Source organism: Maylandia zebra, linkage group LG8, assembly GCF_041146795.1.
Source record: "Maylandia zebra isolate NMK-2024a linkage group LG8, Mzebra_GT3a, whole genome shotgun sequence".
NCBI classification, from domain to species: domain Eukaryota; kingdom Metazoa; phylum Chordata; class Actinopteri; order Cichliformes; family Cichlidae; genus Maylandia; species Maylandia zebra.
The window spans coordinates 19,025,022-19,047,080 of record NC_135174.1 but is presented as its reverse complement, the minus strand read 5'-3'; the positions used below and the strand labels follow the sequence as shown (position 1 = coordinate 19,047,080).

Sequence of the window (22,059 nt, the reverse complement as noted above, 5' to 3'; positions counted from 1 at the left end):
TTTACTTTAATCTTCTGGAGGTAGTTCTTCACCATGAGCAACGTTGATGTGTTGGAAAACAAGGCGATGACCCAGACTCTGTTTTTCTGCTGACTGCTTGAGGTTTTCTTTTAAAATCTTCCCGTATCCTTCTTCCTTCATGATTCCTTCCACCTTGACGAGATTCCCATTTCCAGGCACACTAAGGCATCCTCACAGCATAATACTCCCACCACCGTGTTTCACTACTGGGGACATTCTCTATCTCCAAACATCAGCAGCATCTCTGTGGCCAAAGAGCTCTAGTTTTGTCTCATCTGATCAAGGGACACATTTCCAGTGTGCATATTCTTGCTTACTATACTTTACTCTGGCTTAAAAGTGTTTCTGCTGCAGAAGTGGAGTTTTCCTTGCTGTTCCTCTTGTGCAGGGTTTTAGTGATTGTTTTCTTTGACTTCATTCCTCAAGTCATTCAATGGTGTCTCGGCAGTTTTTCTGGGGTCTTTAGACACATCTCTCACTAGCTTTCTTTCCAGAATCTTTGAAATTTCCGCTTCCTACTTCTGCCAGGCTTGTTCTGTACTGTGTGGCCTTCTTTGAAATTTCTTGATGATACTTCTCACTCCAGTTCTTGACACTTGGAAACACTATAACTAAAGATAAAGTCTGAACTGGTTTCTTTTGTTTTTGGCATGATGTTTTCTCAAGTGAGAGCTCAAACCATTGCTAAAGTTTTTATACTGTGTGTAAGCTAGAAGATAACCCTCAGTTTCAACTTGATTTTATAAGCTTTGAGCATTACAAGTTAAAGCACATGATTGCACAGCAGTGGTTTGTGCCATGGCTCAATAAAAAGATCAGGTGTTTAATAATATTGACCTGAGTGGTTTTATCTGAAATAATTCTGTTATTGTGTACACGCAGAAATAATTTACGCTTTCTAAAGAAAACTGGTATGTTTTGAAATGCTATGTTGAAAATCCCAAGTGCAGAGTTACCAAGTGGCTGTGTCATTTTGCAGTTAAATTAACGCCCTGCAGCAACAACATGGCTTGTGAAGGCATTTCTGTTTCAGATGAGGTTCTGGCTCTGCTCTGAATGTAAGTAGTTAATGTGAATTTCTGTGTATGTGACCAGCAACAGATTTGTGATTCTTTTCAGTTTATCACAAAGAAATTCCACATAATTATCAACTTGACGCCAGTCAGCTGCAAACCGATAGCAGCCCGATTCCATCGTATCGCCTTTTCATCCCATCTTTACGCACGAATGTCACTTTGAAGATGGCAGCTGACTGTGAGTGGTTGCAGACCTGGTCCTCATCTTCGAAAGAAAAATTTCGAAGCCAAAGAGACCACAAGTTCATTGCACACAGTTATTGCATTTTTGGTCGTGCTGCGGTCTCAAACTATTGTTTTCCCTTGTGAAACTGTAGCAATTATGCTATAGAAAACCAGTGAATGTGGTGAACAGGCTGTGTACACTCCAACAAACTGGCAACACAACAAAGGAACGGTTCACCCTCATAAACAAAATACTCAAGTTTTTCCACTGGCATGTAGTGCCATTTATTCATCTCCATTGTTTGGTTGTGAGACACCCAGCTTTGAAGATATTAGCTGTAGCAACATCTGCCTTCTAATGAATAAAATTGAACAAAATTGTTTCATCGTATTTACATCTGTTTTTTAGAAAGACCTGATTACTCCAAAAAATAAAAAATAAATCCACAAACTAGTCGTCATGTGTTTAGTGTATTTGTAATTTCCCTTCTACTGAACTACACCCCCTCCAGCCACAGAAGTGCGCATCATTGTTCACTTCAACAATCATTCCTTTTGTAAAGTGATATATTTGCTGGGTGTAGTTTGGCAGAGAGAAAATAGGCATTACTTTTACATTATTAACTTCCACAACATTCAAGAGAAGCCAGACATTTCTGCAACAATATCTCCAAAACTGGCAACTCACACCAAAGAAATCTAGATGGATAAATAAATAAGCTATGGCTTTAAGTATTAATAATGTAATGAATCTAAGCAATTAATTTACAGAGGTTCTTGCCAGTGCTTAATAATATATTAAGTTATGCTAAGGTCATCTTAAAACTAAGCTACAGAAAATAACTGCTGACAGGCTAGCAGCATCTTTCACCAAACTGGGAATTTTTAAACGTGAAAATTATCAGCAAGATCTTCACACAATCTAAAATATTTAAATATTTTAAATATCTGCACAAATTATTGCAGTTTTCTGCATTGAAAAGTTGATATAAAGAAATTTGCGGCAATTACTATGCAAAAACTCAGAGCTCCTGGAGAGACTGGCTGATTGAACCCCTGATTACACTTGTAAGATTTTAATAAACTAATTTCTTAATAGCTAAAATGTGATTATTCAACGTAGGGCATCTGCACAGATTGGGACTCAAACTGTCAGATTTTAGTAAAGGAGGCAGGGTTTTTTTCTGTATCTTTGAAGACTTGCACTAATCAAAGCCTTAGGGCTGTGACACACTGGCTCCCAGTACTTCAAAGCCATCACCCTTCCAATCTGGCCCTGCTGGCGACCTTTCCTCTGGCCTCCTGAGCTGTCTGTTAAACACCTGTAAGAAATATTACAGAGCTCGTCTCCCTGAGCACGGCACCTGACCTTTTCAGGTGTCAGAGCCCACATCAAACAATCCCACTAAGACCATTCAGCAGGGCTGACTCCCGGGGCGGTCAGGGTCCAGGCGTTGACTGACTGACAACTCCAGTAGCAGCGGATAAAGGGCTGTAAAGGAAGGGAGTGTTTGAAGGAGGTGGTTATTGATCCACACCTGGTCTATCATGAACTGGAGCCCTTAATGTTAGTGTTATTTGTGTATCTGTGTGTGTGTGTGTAGGCTGTGACCCGACGATGCTGGCGTGAGAGTCACCAGAGAGGCTAAAGCCCCTTTTACAGTCGAGAAGGCTGACAGGTGAGAACTGGGATAGCCCAGGCATCCCTAACACATTGCTACTGTCAGCCTATAGATGGATGACAACCCACTGGGACGGCAGAGACTGAGTGGGGGCCTGGAAAAACACGCTCAAGCTGTTCCTTTTCCTTTTGATGTGTGAGCTGAGCTATGATTCCCTGTTATGACTTCTAGCCCCGAGAAGTCAACTGCTTGCCCGTGGAAGTCAAAATGAACCAAAAAAACTCTCTTAAAGCCGGGTTACGGGTTACTCCTTGGTCAAGGATAAATGAAAGGTTGCAAACCTATTGTCTCCCGTGATACAGGCTGCACAGGTACCAGTCGGCTCCTCGTTTTGCTCATAGTAATGGGCATCGACATGGGCTTCTTCGGCCTTCTTCTTTAGGATCTCGCCAAAGCGGTCTTTCCCGATGCACCCGAAGAAGGTAGCCACCTTATGGGGCTTCTGGAGCATCCACTGGGAAGGAGAAAATGACGACAGTTACACAGAGCTCAGTTTACAAAATATATGTCTGTTTGAGGGGTCAAGTTCAGCTAAGGCAGATGGCACACAAACTGTAGCTTCACAGCAAACATACTGCTTGTGATATATGAGGGCTGCGAGCTGTCGTAAACAGCCCAAGACCAATTCCACTCCGCACAGAGGCACTATTCTCATCCAAGCACTCCTTCCTCCATGTGTGCTAAAAACAGTCTCATCTCCTTATTTACACAAACCCCATAATTCAAGGCTTCATCCTTCTTATGCAAACACAGACTCTGAGTGTGTGACAGAGTATGCAGCCGCTACCGCAGGACACTCCCCGAACTGCTCGCTGGACAATTTTTGGTCCTGACAGTCTTGATGTACTCAGTGACTTTTACCTGATGAGGGAAAAGGGGGTGGGGGCTGCTCAAATTCTACAGCGCTCAGGTTTAACCTCCAAAGATTTATTGACGTACAGTACGTGCTGCTGTTTGCTCGTTTTATTGCAGACTCCTGTTTTGTTGCTGACGGGGGCCCCTTGTGAATGAGATGTTGCTGCTTTTGGGGATGACCTGTATATGTGTGAAATTAATCATTTCACACGACCAAACAGCGTCTCGGTGGGGGAAGAAAAATGCATTTTCATCAACCGTCTAGAGAAGCTCTCCTCTGTTTTTTGTTTTTTTGCGTTCCCCCTATGCCCCACCCTTCTGGTCTCCAGGTAAGTAGTTCAGATGAAAATAAAAAATAAGGAGGAAAAATAAAAATAAAAATATCCAGGAAAAGATTCATTACATCGCACAAAGCTCACCTGTGTTTCCAGACTAAGGTTGACAATTTGCAAGCGCAGCTGATCAGGGCATAGAGTTTTTTGACTATCTATCTCTGTTTTATGAAACAAAGAAAACTTCTTGCCTTGTTTACAGCCAATTTACCTCTTCATGACTAACGCGAGGGATGGCATAAATCCCATGTTAGCATTCTATTAAAGGCCAGTCAATTTTTAAGCTTTTTAAGAGACAAAAAGAAAGCTGTACTCATAAATACACGTTGATTTTTGACTTATTTGTTGTATGTCTTTTCTAATAAATTAATGAACTCTCCAATAAACAGACGTTGGGAGAGATGGACATCACCGTTCCACCTAAATGTGTTTTACACCAAAAGGAGAGAGAGAAGTTGCAGGCACAGCATGCTGTGCAGGTCAATATTAATTTGTGTCTGCACCTTCAGCCTCAAGATATGAAAGATCATACTTATCTTTTGTTATCTGAGAAGGGGTCTCCTTTGCCAGAGAAACAAAAACGTGAAGAAACAGCAACACCGGCATCCAAATAAAATGTAATTAGCAGATTAGACATCAGACCCTCCGGTCTCCAGATAACGAGCTGGCTACACATCAACAACAACAGCTGGTTACAAGTTAACGTTATGTTAGCTAATGTTAGGCTCTAGTGTCCTTAAAAAAAACTATTTGACTACATTCTCACTTTGTTTGAGAGAAGAGTCCAACAATGTTAGAAGCTAAAGCAGGCAAACATTGGCCACCCCTCCCTGAGCCTGGTTCTGCCGGAGGTTTCTTCCTGTTAAAAGGGAGTTTTTCCTTCCCACTGTCGCCAAAGTGCTTGCTCATAGGGGCTCATAAGATTGAGTTTTTCTCTGTATGTATTATTGTAGGGTCTACCTTACAATACAAAGCGCCTTGAGGTGACTGTTGTGATTTGGTGCTGTGTAAATAAAATTGAATTGAATTAAATATTACACAGTTTCACAGCCTCCTCCAGAGTAAATAGCCATGGACACATATTAACAGCTGAGGTAAACAGCGTACTTACGGCCTACACTCACTACAGATGAACGGCTAGAGTTGCTAGGATTATGCACTTGAATTGGGAGGGCTAGGAAAATAGAATTCAGTTGACTGCAATCTGGGATCTACTGACATCTCATGGCGAGATTTTATAAACTGCAACTTTAAAGTTAGCATTGCAAGGGGCGTGGCTACATTTCACCTGTTATGAATCTGATTAAATCTTGACCTCTAAGTTGTGTTTGTCACTTTTGGAACTAATATGCACTAACAGCCTATCCCAAAAGTTTGTGCTTCACTTTTTGTGAATAAAATCAATAATTTTTTTTATTATTTTTAGTTTTTTACTTCGCACTAATTAGCAGGTATTTCTTTTTGTGTGCTGTCAATGGATCATCATCTTCTTCTTTCCGCTGATCCTATTGGGGTGACCACATTGGATCATGTGCCTCCATCTCACTCTATCCCTAGCATCGTCTTTTGTCACACCACTAAACCTTTGAGCAACTATCAAAACAATTCACAACAGCTGATTTTGGTTTTTGTGGTGGGGTTTTTTTTCAGAAAAATAAATAATCGCCTTTTATTTTCCAGACTAGGCCTTAGGAAATGAACAGTTATAATGTCACACATGCCTGCTGCATCTTGGTCCGTGAGTGCGCCCTACCAACGTGTCATCTTGAGTCATGGTTCTGTCATTCAACCATGCCTCCAACTCCCCACCTGGCCGAAATACACAAACACACCAACGTGTACATGCGTGCGCACGGCTGCGAGCTCTTCTTCCCTAACCTCTTGCTGCAGGCACCTCACACTTATCAAGGTCACTGGCTCGGGTACACGTCAAGTCCAATCTGATTTTCCCCTCGCCGCGATGAGCGCAGAATCCAAGGTTAGGAGCTGCGGGCTGTAAATAATGACAGCGCGGCCCCTCCATTTGCAGAGCTCTCAGGTGGGAATAGAGAGGGCCACTCAGGGGCCTCAGTCCCTCTGATGACAGCACGGTGAATCACAGCAACCACCGACCTCGTAAACATAGCCCCCCCCTCATCACACCTCCCTCTGAACTCTCCTACTTTCCCTCTCGCTCTGTCTCTCTCTGACCGTCGGCTGTACTCTCACTGCCAGCTCAGCTTGTCATTTTACAGGGTCATTAACAGACATAAGTACACACTAACGTGAGCACACAGTGCACCTACACGGGCAGAAGGCTGACGTACACACACGTACACACAAAAAGACAAATCCTGTTTAGTTTCACAACATCAAAACTCCCTCCTAAAAAAACAAAAAGAAAAAACGCCCCTGCTTTTGCCAGAAGCTGCTCTGCTACTCCAATAAACACAAAGCACCAATAGATAAGCAGAAAATGTCTTCATTATGAGCAAGAGAAAAAAAATATCTTGCTAAAAAAAAATTTCATCCCCTCTTTCACCGTGGTATGCAGGAGCAGGGAGTTATATCAATTCATTTCCATCCCTGGCACCCTGCAGACAATCCCTCTCCATTCCCAGATTATGTGAGATAATACCTCCATTATGACAAAAGCGCTTTCCGCGGGGTCGCCGAGAGGTCAACCAACCCTGTGCTGGGTATTCATGCTTAGTCACATCCCAATTATATCGCAGTGGCAGAGGCAGGAATTGGCAAATGTACATCAAGGCGCTTCATTACTGAGGGCCGCTCCAGTGAAATTAAGCAGCAGATGAGACAGAGTGAGATTTGCCCCCAGGCGGCATGTTAGAGAGCGACTGTGCGAGAGAGAGAGAAAGAGGGAGGAAGATGGGAAGAAAGAGGGAAGCTGAAGTAACAGATTTTTGTGGAGGTGCTGGGAGCTTGTATCTCGCGCAGCAGCTCATGTATATTTACTTAACTGGGAGAACACTGGTCCCCAAAGATTAATAAGTTCCCATGACGCACCCAAGCAACATATCTTTAGGTGCGTTTCGATACAGGAGGGAAACCTAATGCAAACAAGAGAGAAAAACACCCATGAAACGCAGGCGGTAAGATGATGCACAGGCTCACTCGCTACAGGCAAAGCGGTGATAAGTGTACATTATGTTAAGTGGAGAATACGTCTGGCGTCTCTTTCTATTTGGCTTCCATTTAGCCAAATAATCCCCCCCCCCCCTCGACATACACTCTCCCAAACCTACCCAAAACTGGCCCCCAGGCACCCAGATAGCTATTAATTATGACATCTCATGGTTGCAAGGAGCCCCATTTGGGGATCTGACCTAGGCCCGCTCCTCAACACCCAGCAGCTGCCACTCTTCACTACAGAAGCAGCCGTTTCGCGTGGCGGCTTCCAGGAGGGCAATTACACAGCCCAGATGAGATGAGACGGTTGAATGTTTGGGACTTGAGTGCTCAGGCTGCCATTAGCACTATAAGCTATTACATTCCCCCTTCTTTTCCTGCCCCCCTTTTTTTGTGTTCAACTCTCCCCTCCCATCGTCTCCCTCACTCGCTGCTGTATATTGATGAAGTAGTAATGGGACCTCTAGTTAGATATTCCTGCTGTAAAAACATTGTCTTGTTTCTAGTCTCCCTCAGGGGTCAATGTATTCTCCTGGAGTTGCTGGGAAGAATTTCTGCTCTATTAATGATGCAATTCCAATGCAATTCAGATCTACTGAAGTCGCAGCACAGTACCCCCCCCCCCCCTTTTTTTTTCTTTTTTTTTGCAGGGAGCTGATAGACGCCGCTGTGTGTTATCCTGCAGCTTTACAACAAAGTGGTGCCTGCACATCATGGGGAAGCTGAGTGGCTGTCACTTGTTTCAGTTCATCCTTAAAACAAGGACAGAGAAGTCCCCATTCTCCTTGCCTCACCTCACTAGCAGTTCCTCTTGAGAAGAACTTGACCGTGCCTAATGATGGTCACATTAATTATAGGCTTATCAACCTCAGCAAAAATTCAATAGGGCTATTTATAGAGGCCTAAAATAGCTGAGGGCGAGGGTTCTGCTCGCTAGGGTGGCTTATAACAGCCTCCTCTCACTCCAAAGCCCCTCTTTTGGAGCTAAAGGCGGAGGCCGATCAGCGTTTCTTTTTACCGTGCAGTTAAAACAACTAGTAAGCATCTGTCCATCAGCGACTGACATGGAAGGTGCTTATATATAAAGTATTGGTGAAGCAGAGGGCCCTTACCACGAGTGCTGACATTGATGAGGTCTGGCAGCTTCCATTAAATCACTCTTTGCTGTAAAGTGCCGGGCATCAAAGCAACCGGCTGAGGATTTTTCACTCAATCAGGTAACACACAAGGCGCCCCCACCCTCCTGCCTGTTCTCTCAGGGGCTGGAGCCTTCTGGTCAATAACTCCAATCAGTTCAATTTCATGCACAGTTAGCCATGTTGGGGTGCTAGGGCACTGCTCGCACTGGGGTTGCATATGTTGTTGTTGTTGCTGTTGTTGTTTTTCTTTAATTTTTTCTCTTCCCTGAGAGGGTTGATAAGTGGGGTGGGGACCTGTACTGTGTAAAAAGTGGAGACTAGCCAGGGCTAGCATGGCTGTTTTAACTCCCTCAGCACAGCAGGCTTCTTGCCAAGCTATTAAAAATCTCTGTGCTCTGCTTTAGTGACACAGCTAAAAGAATAGAGGGAATGCGGGAGGGAGAGCTGTAAATGATCAACACGATAATGAGCTGATTATCAGTCAAAGGCATGGATAAGCCTTCTCTCCAGTAATTTCCTTTGAGATCAGTCAACCACACTCTCCTGTCTGCAATCAACACTCAAAGGGAAGGCATAGCATGCAGCCTGACGGGAAACCGGCCCAATATCGGCTTCAAATATCCAGATCATAGTTGTCTTCTGTTCAGTGCCTCGCTCGTCCCTTGCTGACACACCAGCATGGTGGTGAGGCTCGCCACTGAAGTCTGCTTTTGTAATGGATGTTTCACAGTTGTCATGCGGCTTTAGGATCTGGCTGCAGGACAACACAGATGACTGATGCTCCACTGATGCTCAAATGTAGTGTGCAATCTGTAAGTATTTGGACGTTGATACATCTCCTATTGTTCCGACACTACATATTTAACAACAACAGAGATTAAAAGAGCCAAGCCTCAGCTTAATAAATCCCATTAAACAGGGACTTTAACTACTTGGAAAACAGTTTCCTCCTGGGAATCAGAAGTGAGTAATGACTATACTAATGGGTGTGACTAAGAACAAAGCAATCAAAACTTTGTGAACAAGCTTGTGCTTTTCCAATCAAACGGAAAGTGGGAATTAAAACACAAAGCAAAAGTAATGACATGACTCCATAGGAGCACTGTAGTCTCCATTCGCTATTTTTTAAACTGCTGAACACGATGAGGATTGTTAGATGCTTCCTCATTAGATACTTTGCATTATAATAGAGTGCAAATGCAAATCAATTTGCATCAGCTACTGTTATGCAAATACACTTGAGGCCAAAACAAGATTACATAATTAACCAAGAACCACTAATTTCAATGCTGATTCCCACCTAAGACGATGAATGTGTGTTATTTTAATCACAAGCAACAGAAGGGCTGTGGACAGATTATATACCTTTGCTCCTGCACTATACTTTTATTATTCTGCATATGTACTCAACACACATAAGAGAAGGTAAGAGAAACATGATTTTGTCTATAAAGTGTCTATAAAGTTTCAAACATGCACTGTAGCCTTGAACTTTTCTAGGTATTGCCTGACAGAGATGCACACCAGAGCACAAATTTCCATAAGCAATCTTTAACCTTCCAGTTTCTCAATGTAAACTCCACATGGGTAAAAATTTTTATCAAATTCAAGACTGGCAACAGTGGGAAAGAAAAACTCCCTCTAAGCAGGAAGAAACTCCAGGGTGGAACAGCCACTGCAGTGACCAGTTGGAGGTTAGCGGAGTCAGACAGGACAAAAACATGCGGTGGAAGAAAGCCAGGGATAAATAATAACTAATGAATAAACTCAAAAGTGGTGGATAAGTGAAGAAAAAACACTCAGCGCATCACAGGAAGCCTCCAGCAGCCACGGCCTAATGCGGTGTAACTAAGGAAGGGTTCAGGATCCCTTGATCCGACCCTAACTACAAGCTTTATCAAAAAGGAAAAATTTAAGCCTAATACTCCGGTTTTAAGCCTAAACCAGAGTGGTGAGAACATGTCTCCCGCTGTGTGCTACAAGTCAGAAAGAACAATTGCAGATGTGACATTCCCCCGACACACTCTGTATGTGAAGAAAAGGCTTAATAGAAGCACCAAAGCCATGTGCCACCATGTCATGGTATATTAAAATTTAGAATTACCACCTGACTCCTATATACTCCGAATATTATTAGTGAAAACTTTAAAAGACGGTGTTTGGCCAATAAAGCTGGCTCTGGCAGAACACAGAGCTGTAGCCATTGTAGTAGACGTCACTTAAAATATGAAAGTTAATGCAAAGAAGCTAAAAATGTACACAATGTACATTTTCAACCTGGCACCCACAGCTTTGACATCAACATCAAATTACAAAGTGAGATAAAGACACAATGGCTACAAAGTGTGGCCATTATCTCCAATTTGGTTGCCGAGGTATGATTTTGAATAATAGCCAGACGTTATTCAATGCAGTACACTTTAGGATCAAACAAAAAATGGGCAAGTTAGGGACAAAAACATGTTTTGTGAGATTGTGACGACTGTAACCTTTCGACCACCAAGTTCATCCTTACGTCTCACTGAATGTTTGTCTGAATTTGTTCCACATGTTTTCTGTTTTTCTTGTATCGTTGGTGTTACCTTATGAATTCATGTTTTTATACTTGAATTAAAACAGATAAATGGAACGCTCCAAGTGACGGGGAAATAAACAGTCTGGCTTTTCTAGGTAGTAGCAAAACCACCCCTGGGGAATGAGTCCAGACAACAAAAAAACCACCCAAACAAACAGTGGTGGCTCACGTGTCCATGTACACATACGTGTGTCACAAAAGGGGTGGGGGGTGAGGGCGGGGGGGCAGCTTCCAGGAACAGCCCCCCGAAGATAAACATCAAACCCGACGACGCGCCGACACACTCCATAGGTTCTGATGTTAAACGCGACAAGAATGTCCCCAACAGTATCTCTGCACCCTCTTCAGAGAGCTATCAAAGGGCAAGTTCAGTGAGCACACAACAACCCCCCCCCCTCTCCACGCTACACACACACACCTAACACATCTCACTGCAGCATCTTTGCGCTGCATAGGAATCAGGGATGTGTCGCTGTCTCCAGGCGCCAAGTTTATCTAAAAAGGAAACACCTGATTTTTTTTTTCCTAGCTCCTCTCATTCCTCGCCTCCCTTGTTAAACACACAACCTTGATTTTGTTTTCTGTTGCCCGGAAGGAGTGAATTATTTACAGGATAAACAAGGTGATGTTGTTTCAGTCAGTCAGAGCCAAACTCCCCTATCGCAGCAACATAGAGGCAGACAGGTTTACCTGGCAGGCATGAGGGGCTGAGCTTGGATACAGAAGCCAGGCAGCAGCTACACAATGGCTGCATGGTGATACTTATCTGAGGAGTGGTGGGGAAGGGGGAAGCAAGGAGAAAAAATACCTCCACACCACATTCATGGGTTGGGAGTCCCAGACTGGCGGGTTGTCCTTTTTATCTGCAGAGACAATGGGGGCTATAAAAGAACATGAGCTGATTTACCGAGCCTGAGTGTGCATGAAGTGAGGATGGGGGTATTATTAAGAGATCATAAAGTGGCATTTGTGTTTGCAGGGGTTTGTTGCCATACAAGGTTCAGGCGGGGAGATGATGAGGGACCTTTGCAGCTAAAGCCGCTAATCCTATCTGTGGTCTGTGGGCTCCAGCTGGTGGGAGTGCAGCTGTGCTCGGCCCCTGCACAGGTGAATCGGTTCTGGGTCCCGCTTCTGTAACTTCCATGTACGAAGTATGGCGGATTTGCACGGGGCTTTGATCTCGCAGAGGCGGCGGCAGTGCTGGTGGCGGCACTCCCCTTACCCCCCCAGATGCAGTGACAGTGCGGGTGATCCGTGTTACCCAAAAGACTTCTTTTCTTTTTAAACCTATGCCAAATGACAGCGCCGGTGTGAGGCTTAGAGCAGGTCAGGCCTGAATAAATTCAATGTGGCAGTGCAGAAAATTCACTTCTAAACAGTGCTGCAGGGAGAAAGTGAGTTTTAATGAGTGTTGTGACTGCATTCTGTGATACAATTTATCATCTGCATGAACATGAAGCGATGAGCGAAATCATTTAGGAACGACGGTTGTTCTCCGACACTATAAATCAGTGTTTCCCAAAAGATCCAACGTTCGATTACCAGGAGCAGTAATTCAGGCATGCGTGAAGTCAAACCCTGAACACGGGCAGATTACAGTTTCTGCTAATGGTGGTCGTGCTGCATTATCTCAGCTACAGACTTGTGTTGCCAAGGAAATTCAGGCCTTGAAACAGCTGACGGAACAGCTGTGCTTCCAGCTTGACCTGTGACCCAGTCTGAAAGTGATTCACATTTAACACTGATTTACTTACCAAGGACACAATGGGAGGATATGATTGGACCCTCGGTGCGGATTTAAAAACAAAATTCCTAATGTCTTTACGTGCTGCAGAGAGATCGCACTTATCATATTACTCATGCCTTTGTGTCCTTTCCTGCAGGCGCAGAGGTTTCTCTTCATGTTACCAGCTGGAAATATCAGTGATGAGCTTCTCCGCTTACTAAGCTCATTGGTGTGGAGGCAGTTTGTGTGCAGATTCTGTGGCCGGCTGGCTGCACAGGTAAGCAGAAAATAGCTTTTAGCTCCGGCCTGACCTTGAGAAGGATGCCATTCAATCAGCGAGCTCACTGCAGTAAAGGCCCTATCATTGCACTAATAGACTGAATCTTCCTCTCTGCTTAGATCATGGACAATGCATGAATGACTTCCTCCTCCTTGACAAGTTAAAGGGGTAATTTATTCAATAAATTAAACAGAGAAAATAAGCCATGATGAAAGAAATACTGGTGTGGCTGTTGGGCGGGTATAGATTGAACTCGTGTAACAGTCTGCACACCTAATTTAATTTTCAGTTTATAGACATAACACAAGTGGATGACGGCAATTGACAAAACAGTTAAAATGCAAGACTGAACAGACTGTGCTCGCGTTCTCATTGCCAAGAACGAACATCAGCGGTAGAGAGTGTTTGGTGCGCTCCTTATCTACACCCAATCATCCAGCTGGAAGCAGGCAGAGTCAAAGTAATAAGGATGAGATTTAAAAACTGTTGCCCGCTTTGAACTTTGAGGTTGTGCGCTCAAATTCCACCTGATCATCTGGCGGCTTAAAAAAATAAGTTGTGTTATTTTTCTGACTGCTTACAGAGAGAGGGAGAGGACGAGAACATACTGGAACGGTCATAACTACTGGCTGCTGCAGTGCATCGTGACAAACAACGGAGAAAAACTTGGGATTTATTGCTCTGATAACCTTCCAGATTCCTTCAGCTGGTGCTGTATGCCAGACAACTCCAACAGAGTTATGCATCATTAATCCCCATGAACACTGCCAGTGATAAATAATGCTCTGTGTCCCTATGAAAAATAAGGCAGTTATTACCAAACCATAAAGAATGGTATTTGTATCATCACTTCAAGCAGATAATAATGTGAAGATACGATGTTTCAAGGATTCAAAAGCACACTGACAGTGACGGTAAGCAGTATATTTCTGCTCTCGTCAACCTGCTGTTAGAGAAAGAACTCTCAATAAATAACAGCACTTGCACCGAGCAAATCAGAGATCTTTATATCCATGCCATAGTGCTTACAATACTGAGTAGACACTCAAGCTATCAACTGCCATTCAGCCAATGATAAATCAAGGTAAATAATGACTTAGCTTCGTCTCTGGAAGATGCATAGCGCCAAATAGCAGGTAATCACTTGGAGCACAATACAAAGTGCGTCTAGAAACCTGTTGCACGACGTTTTTCCCACAAAGCGTGGCTCATTTCACTCGTCTGATAATTTCTCAAGGCTCAGACTTGAACCCGGTCCAATAAACATAGTAATACTATATCCCCTACAGGTGTAAAATTCTTGGTGGTTAAGCATTGCAAAAAGAAACTAGAAGGAACTCTGTTTGATACAGAGATGTTTCCAGCGCCAGATGCTGTGGGGCCCTCTCTTGTGAGAAGCCGGGCGAAGATCACTTACTTTCCTATTGAGAGCCGGAGCATAAATTCAAACCCGGCTATAAATCAAATATAAATTTTCAGCTCCCCTCACTTTCTCGGGAACGGCTGCAATAACAATGTCATTCGACTCTGCCTGGTTGCCATTAATGCTCTGGATTCCATCCATGCTAATGATTGGGCCCTGTATCCTGTGCGTTTTACAAAGCCCGCAGAAAAAGAAGGGAAATATTACTGACCTATTTAATGCTTTGCAGGTTAAGAGAAGAAACCAAGGTCTGTGGTAGACACACTTTACATATACACTATTTCCACACGCTCTCAAAATGGATTTTCCTTGCCAGATATAACACCCTGCGCGCCAATGATTTTAATATACCGAAACTCTGCGACTACGACTTTAACATTTTTAGACAGCAACGTTTCTGAGCCAGAAAGGAGGACAATGCACTCCCTGCTAAATCTAACTTGAGTGAAAAATGTGATTTCTATTTAGATATTGTTCTGTGTGCCAACAAGCCTTTCCTTCTGCCAAAAAACAGAACTCGATCTCATTCAGGCTATTTTCTCCTTGAAATCACAGTCGCGTAATGTTCTTTTAAAAAAAAAGAAAATAAAAACACGAAGCGTGGGCCAAGACTGATTCACCTAACTCCCATCCCACACACATATTTACTGGAATGGCCACATATCACAGTCTGAGCAGTTTTCATAACCCAAATATATACAGACTAGTATCAAAATCCAATTCATATATTTGTTTCACACAGTGTAAACAGACTTTTTAATTCCAGTGAAACCATAACCCCAAAGTGGAGCACGGCTAGCAGATTCTGGTTACAGAGCGTGTTTGGAGAGAGAGGTTTTCTGGGTGAAGCACACTTTATTTTTTAAGCAAAAAGCAAACCAATTTCAGTGCAACACCTGCACCCTTCTGCCCTGTTGGCTTTGGCGAAGCAGATTCAATGAGTTTTCAGCCAACAGTACAGGGCTGTGTGCCTGTAAGAATCTGCACTGACAGAAGGCTTTTAGAGAAGAACCAAGGTCACCACTACAATAACACAGCACTGAGGATGTACTCAGAGCCAGGGGGAAGTGCTGCGTCTCTCACACCCTTGAAATAAAAACCAGTGAGTGCGGAATGATACTAAGTTCAATAAACTTCACTTTGCTTTGTAACCTCTGCAGAAAGACTAAACAAGCAGAAGAGAACAGCTGTTCTTATAGTGTTAAACACTTAAATAGAAATCAACTTAGATTTTAAAAAAGAAAATCATTACACCATTATTTATATTTCAGGGCTAATGGATGTGACCTCTAATATAAGCAGCATTAATACTGCGTTAATATCGTGTTAGTTTATAATGTTGTAGGCCGATCTATGACAGGGGTAATGCTGTCACGCAGCTGCTTTCAGAATACAAGAAAACACAATTCAAGGACAGAAAAACAAGTTTAACTCAAGATTTATGAGAATCATACAATATAAAAGAGCTGTACATTGTAATTCAGTGCAAAGCAATACAGAAAAAATAATAACTCAAAGCAGCCAAATATTTAATAAATGTAACAGGAGGTTTTTTTTTCAGTGAAACTATGTTTCTGGTCCAGTTTCTTTTAGTTTATTTTAGCTTCGTCGTCTTGTCTCTCTATATGCTGCAGTGTATATAGTGGAGATGACAATAACGTTTACTTTGACTTTGACTAGTTTATAAAAATATATCAAATCAAATTGGAAATGAACAACATTCACCTTCTAATTAAAAGTTATGCCTTACTGCTGCGATCAGCAACTTAGTTGGAGAGTATTTGCAAACCAGTTGCCATCTTCCATGCAAACTACAGGTGACCATGGCAACCTGCTAGCCACCAACTGCAATGCAGCTCAATATATGTGACCAATACTGAGTGCTATCAACCAAGTCAGGAAATGAAAATATTTCCATTACGACCCCTGGTTGACAGGAGATTGCTAACAGATCTCTAGGCCTGTGTAACCGGGGCTTTGGCAACCAATTTCACCTAGCAACAACCACCAACTTTCAGCATTATTTCCCTAGTAACAGGTGGTCGACAGGTGGTTGTCAAACGGTCTCTAGGCCTGTGCGACTGGAGTCTTATTTAGCACAGGATCAGAAATAAATAAACTGCAAAACTGCAAAACAGCAGCGCCGTCTGCTTTTGAAAAAATTACTAAAACATGAGTTAATAGTGTATTTGTGGGGGACTATTTTCAGCTGTGAATTAACACGCATTTGTTGCTCTATTAAGTATTTACTATAGCCAGATGGTGTGTATGAGATTGACTCAAAATAAGCAACAGTGACTTACAGTTTGCTCATCGTCCCCCCAGCAATGAGTTTGTAGGACAAGAGTCGAGGTACGGTACCATCAATGAGGAAGACGCTGCAACAGGCTTCAGAGACACAGACGATATCTGCTCTGGTCTTTACGTTGGATTTACGATAATAAGAAAAATAGAAAATCGCCACACATGCTTTCATAACTCAAGACAGACATCCTCTCATGAGCTGAAAATAAATCTCAGCACATACTGCATATGCTGTGCTTCCCATTTCTCTTCTGATCTCGATCCAGATTCAGATCTCTATTAAAAACATAAAGGTATTCTTACAACATACATTAAGAAAATCACATTTAAATATGATGATATTCTGAGGATTAGAGGATTGCGTAGCTGTGGCAAAGCGCCGCATGATCTGACTGCTATCTAATCTTTAATTGTTTTTCAGAGTGCTGTTAATTCACCTCTTAAGTGTGGTTTGAGCGTGTAGCTTGTGCTAATACGCTTTAATATTTCTAATATTCTATCTGCCTGTATTTAAAAACATGCAGTGCCAAGAACGGTTAAAAACCAAATCACAAAGCACTCTTGTGTTGGACTGCATTACATGTAAAAGGGGTTTCTATTTTTCAGTTAAGTCATTTTTAATCATTGTTAATGGTGGGAAAGCCCCAGTAGGCTTCTTTAAAAGGTTGTCAGTGAAATCACTAACAGCTGCCAGCTACAGGAATTCAGAAATGCCAAACCAGCACTTTGTGATTGGCATAAGGAAGTTACACCCACTTTGTAATAATATGTTTCTATCTGGTGAGGTGCCAAATGGGTTGCTGCCAATGTAGACATGAAAGACTGATCAGATCATTCTGCACAAAAACATCAGGCTGAGGAGACTGTAATTATTTGTCTGAGGTTGAGGTCAGGTCGCTGTAAAGCTCCTAATTACAAATGAGATGTAACTTACAGAACAAATCTAATGATGGCAACTCCACTCAAAAGTCATTCTAATGGATGTGGTTTAATTATACCTTTGCATCACCTTTTTTTCCTCTTTCAAGCATGCTTCTATACCTGGTATACCTTCATACTTAGATAAGATAAGATAAGATAGAACTTTATTAATCCCTCGGGTGGGTTCCTCTGGGAAATTCGATTTCCAAAAAAGCACAGCAACGACAGAAGTTACAGAGTTATACACACACACACATATATATATATATATGTATACACACACACACATATATATAAATACAGAGACAATATAAATAAAATATACGAAGGGGATAAATAGAATAAATAGGAATAAAAATAAAAATACAAGTGAATTGCACATTTCAAGTATTGAGTCTATTGCACCGTTGACTATTTACAAAAGTATTGCACAAAAGGTATTGTACAGTGAGGTGAAGAGGCACTACAGCTTAGTTGTTCCCTCCTTTGTCCTCCTGTTTCCCCTCCCTCTCCCCTCCAGGGAGGAGTTAAACAGTCTGATGGCGTGTGGGACAAAGGAGTTTTTAAGTCTGTTAGTTCTTGTCTTTGGGAGAAGCAACCTGTCACTGAACAGACTCTTCTGGTTGTTAATGGCCGTGTGCAGAGGATGCCTGGCATTGTCCATAATGTCCATCAGTTTCTTTAATGTCCTTTTCTCTGCCACTGTCACCAGAGTGTCCAGCTTCATGCCGACCACAGAGCCAGCCCTCCTGATCAGATACTTATCACTATTAAAGAATCATTTAAAAAGAGAATCAGTGGTTATAATTCTATGTTATCTAAAATGGCTAATAACTGATTTGGGTGTAGTTTTTGGCAGTTGACACTCCACTGCTGAGTCGATGGTGAGCCCAGTGTAGCAAATGAACAAACGAAAAGAGCTTTCAGCACAGTGCCTGTAGTTGTACCTCTTCCTCGACTCCACCACACCTGCTCTGACCTGTCTATAATAGCCTGCTCTGTCTGCTCTGCAGGTGTACTCTAGACCCATTTACCACAAACACATGCTACTAGCTGCTATGCTCCTCCAGCAGCCACATTTCTCCTTCTGTCACCTCACCTCATGTAACACTGTCAATCCACTCCCACTCAGCCCTGGCCTTGATGATACATTTACTTTCCGTTAATCAATTTCTGAAACTCTGCAATTACCCCACGTCACGGGGAAATCTATAAGTCAGAGGTGGCGAAGATGCTCGATAGTCAGTCCTGTCGCTTCCTGTGCACCTGCTTCAAAACACAGCAATGAAAAGATGAGTCGAGAACATCTAAGCCACGAGTTTAAAAAAGGGCAAAGGTGGTCAAATTTAAACGGTACGTACTGTATTAGAAATATAAGGAGTAAACGCAATCTATTGTGAAATAGACAGAATAAACTGTAGCACTGTGATATCACAGCCTATTAAACTTTGAAATTGATTTGTTACATTAGATGTGTTAAGCTTCTGATCCATGAACAATGTCAAGAGCACATCAATCACATCTTTTGAGCATCGCATCCTCAGAACATACTCAAATAAAAAAGGAAATGTATGACCGGGAGACACTCTGTAAAATTTAAAGCTAAATCAAGGGCTGCTTTCTTTTGAAGGAATGACTCCAAATCTAGCAGCTTTACCGCTACCTGACATTCCCGATGGTCCTCTGAGACATTAACTGTTATGTTATATTCTATCCCGTAGCTACGTTAACAACACCTTTCAAGAGCAGAGATTTAATTTCTTTGCATGTTTACCTTCGCTTCATCCCCACCTGCCCCTCCCCTGCAACATTTCTCTTCTCTTCTCCTTCCCAGGAGACAAAGCAGGCAGACAGCTCTAATAAACAGTGGCACGAAGCCTCACAGTGCAGGCGTACGCCGAGGCAACCAATGTGATCAATTATCGAGTGGCCGATTCTCTTTAATTAGAGGGTTTAAGTATTGAGTTAGCCTGGGTGGGAAGCTGAGAAGCAGCATGTAAACCAACCTCATTACACTGCAGTGATTCACCTCCCAGGAGCTGTGATCCACGCAGTGTTTACACCATACATTTGTTTCTGTGGTAACATATCGAGTGGAGGAATGGCTTAGTGACAGACCCAGTTTCCCCCCACCGCCTCCTCTCCGCTACACTCTCTCCATTTTCTTTCTTTCACTCTCCCTCCCACTCACTGCTGAAGAGGCTGTCACACTGGTTTGCCTTTTGTTGTGGAGAGTCTGGAGAGGTAGCACAATGTGTCCTAGTTAAAGCAGTGCCCCATCTGCCCGGCATAATTAGACAATTATGCTGGAAGGATCCGTCATTAATTCCTTTGTGGTGGCCAATTTCGCACCACAAAGAGGTCTCAGGTTTAGTTTTTCTTTGCAGATCTCTGTTCATTTACCCTGGCCCCTGTTATCATCCTCAAGTATTGATAGTGTGGCAACTTGGGGCAGGAAAATATTCTCCTGCCAATATTGACTGGTTTGTACTGTTGTGGTGAAAAGGCCAAGAGGAATATTGGCTGCTGTCTTGTGCTGAATAAAAACAAGCAGCTAGGAAACAGCAGTGCGAAAACACAGGCAGACAAATAACAAACAATCATAGTTAATGTACTGAGGGTAGGTACGCTGATGAAATATACATTACGTGGAATGATCCTAGCGCTGCACTGTGCTGTCTACAGACTAATCTGAGAGCCGAGCCCGCATCAATTTAACATTGCCAGCGCTAAAGACTCAACAACTGAATCTGTAATTGATTCATTATATCCACGCTCAAGTAATTAGCCACCACGTTTTCAAAAATGTTGAACTGCTTTATGAGAGCAAACCTGTCCTGTTGAAAGTGTTAATTAGAGCCCAAATAACACTTGGACAATATTCATCACATATATAACTACACACTCACAGGCTACTACATTAGGTACACCTTGCTAGTGCTAGCCTGGACCCGCGGTTTCTTCATGGCACACACACACACACACAGAGTCAGTCTTCATTAAATAAAGTTTATAGTTTCATAATCATTTCAGTATTTGCCAAAGTCTTTCCAAACAGCTAAGTATTTAAGTTTAATTCTGTCATTTCTTATGAAAATATGAATACTACTGAATGATTTCAAAACACAATCTACTGTTTTTGGTTGTTAATTAAAATATATCAGAAGGTATAAACCTATTTATCAAAAGAGACAGTAATATACTATATTACTTAATGGAATTCACTCCTTGCATTAGTAACATATACAATCTAACTATAATGAGGAAATCTATGTTAGTAGCTTAGCTGACCACTTACCTGTTAGCATTGCTATTTTTAACTGTAGCTAACTTCCTGTCAAGATATTTAGCAAACCTGCAGTCCAAGAAAGACTTGGGTATCACTGGATCACTTAATGTTTCGGGGTCCAATAAACTTGTCAACATAGCAATAATGTTAACATTTTAAATAAATAATCTATCATCATGTCAGTGTTTAAAACAACTTTTCTAATAATAGGATCTTATGTTTAAGAAGGTGAGGTGATCATTTGTAACAAATTAGTTACTGACAATTATACTGGTATTGGTACCAATTATGTTTTGATATCAGGACTGAACTGGACAGCTACAGTAAACAAAGCTAACACCTTGAAATATCCCGTTATGTTAAAACAAACAAACAAATAATTGAAAATGATAATGTTGCCCGTAGCATGTACAGCATTTGTGCCTCATACATCCTTTTAGTGCTACTAGCCGCTATTTTTTAGCATTTTGTCATATGCACAAACACTAATGCATTCTAACTAACATGAGTATGTTAATGTGTGCAGTTAGCTTATGTCAGTGCAAGTCAAATATTTTCACAAAAACTCTGAGAATGACCCAAAGTGCTGTTGATAAGTGCAAACAACATTTCCAACTCTTATCATCTTCCAATAATCTATTCAAAACTTCAGTCCATCCAAGTCATAGACTAACATTAATATTCCTCAATCACAGCGATAGAGGTGCCATAGGTCAAAAGGCGGGATACACCCTGGGCAAATCACCAGTCTGTCACAGGCATAACATGGAGAAAAAAACAGCCATTTACACTCACATTCACACATAGAATCACCATTTAACCTAACATCCAAGTCACTGGACTGTGGGAGGAAGCATGTGTGGAGCGAACCCTTGCAGGTTGGTGGATTCAAACCCAGGACCTGCACCACTTTGTCCCCCACAAGTAAAATGTGAAATTTACATCACTCTCAAATCCTGCACATTTCTGTGACGTCCCAAATGTCAGCTTGCAGCTCACATCAACACTGTTGAATGTTTCATTATGTAAAGAACAGCGCAGGAGTGAAGGAGGCTGCAACATCAGACAGTGCAAGACATTGCCTCGACCCTGTATTCAGCTAACCAGTCTTTAGACTTAATTACATGAACTGGCTGCCTGAA

At 42.3% G+C, this 22,059-nt stretch overlaps 1 protein-coding gene across 3 annotated transcripts in view; it reads right to left on the bottom strand.

The window, feature by feature from the left end:
* The window catches only part of adkb (adenosine kinase b), a 130,648-nt gene that overhangs the window by 76,512 nt on the left and 32,077 nt on the right, over positions 1-22,059 (bottom strand). For all 3 annotated transcript variants that reach the window (XM_012921823.5, XM_004561284.6, XM_004561285.4), the window contains one exon: positions 3,226-3,398. In XM_012921823.5, coding sequence (XP_012777277.1) covers positions 3,226-3,398 — 173 coding nt within the window. The remainder of the gene's footprint in view (positions 1-3,225; positions 3,399-22,059) is intronic.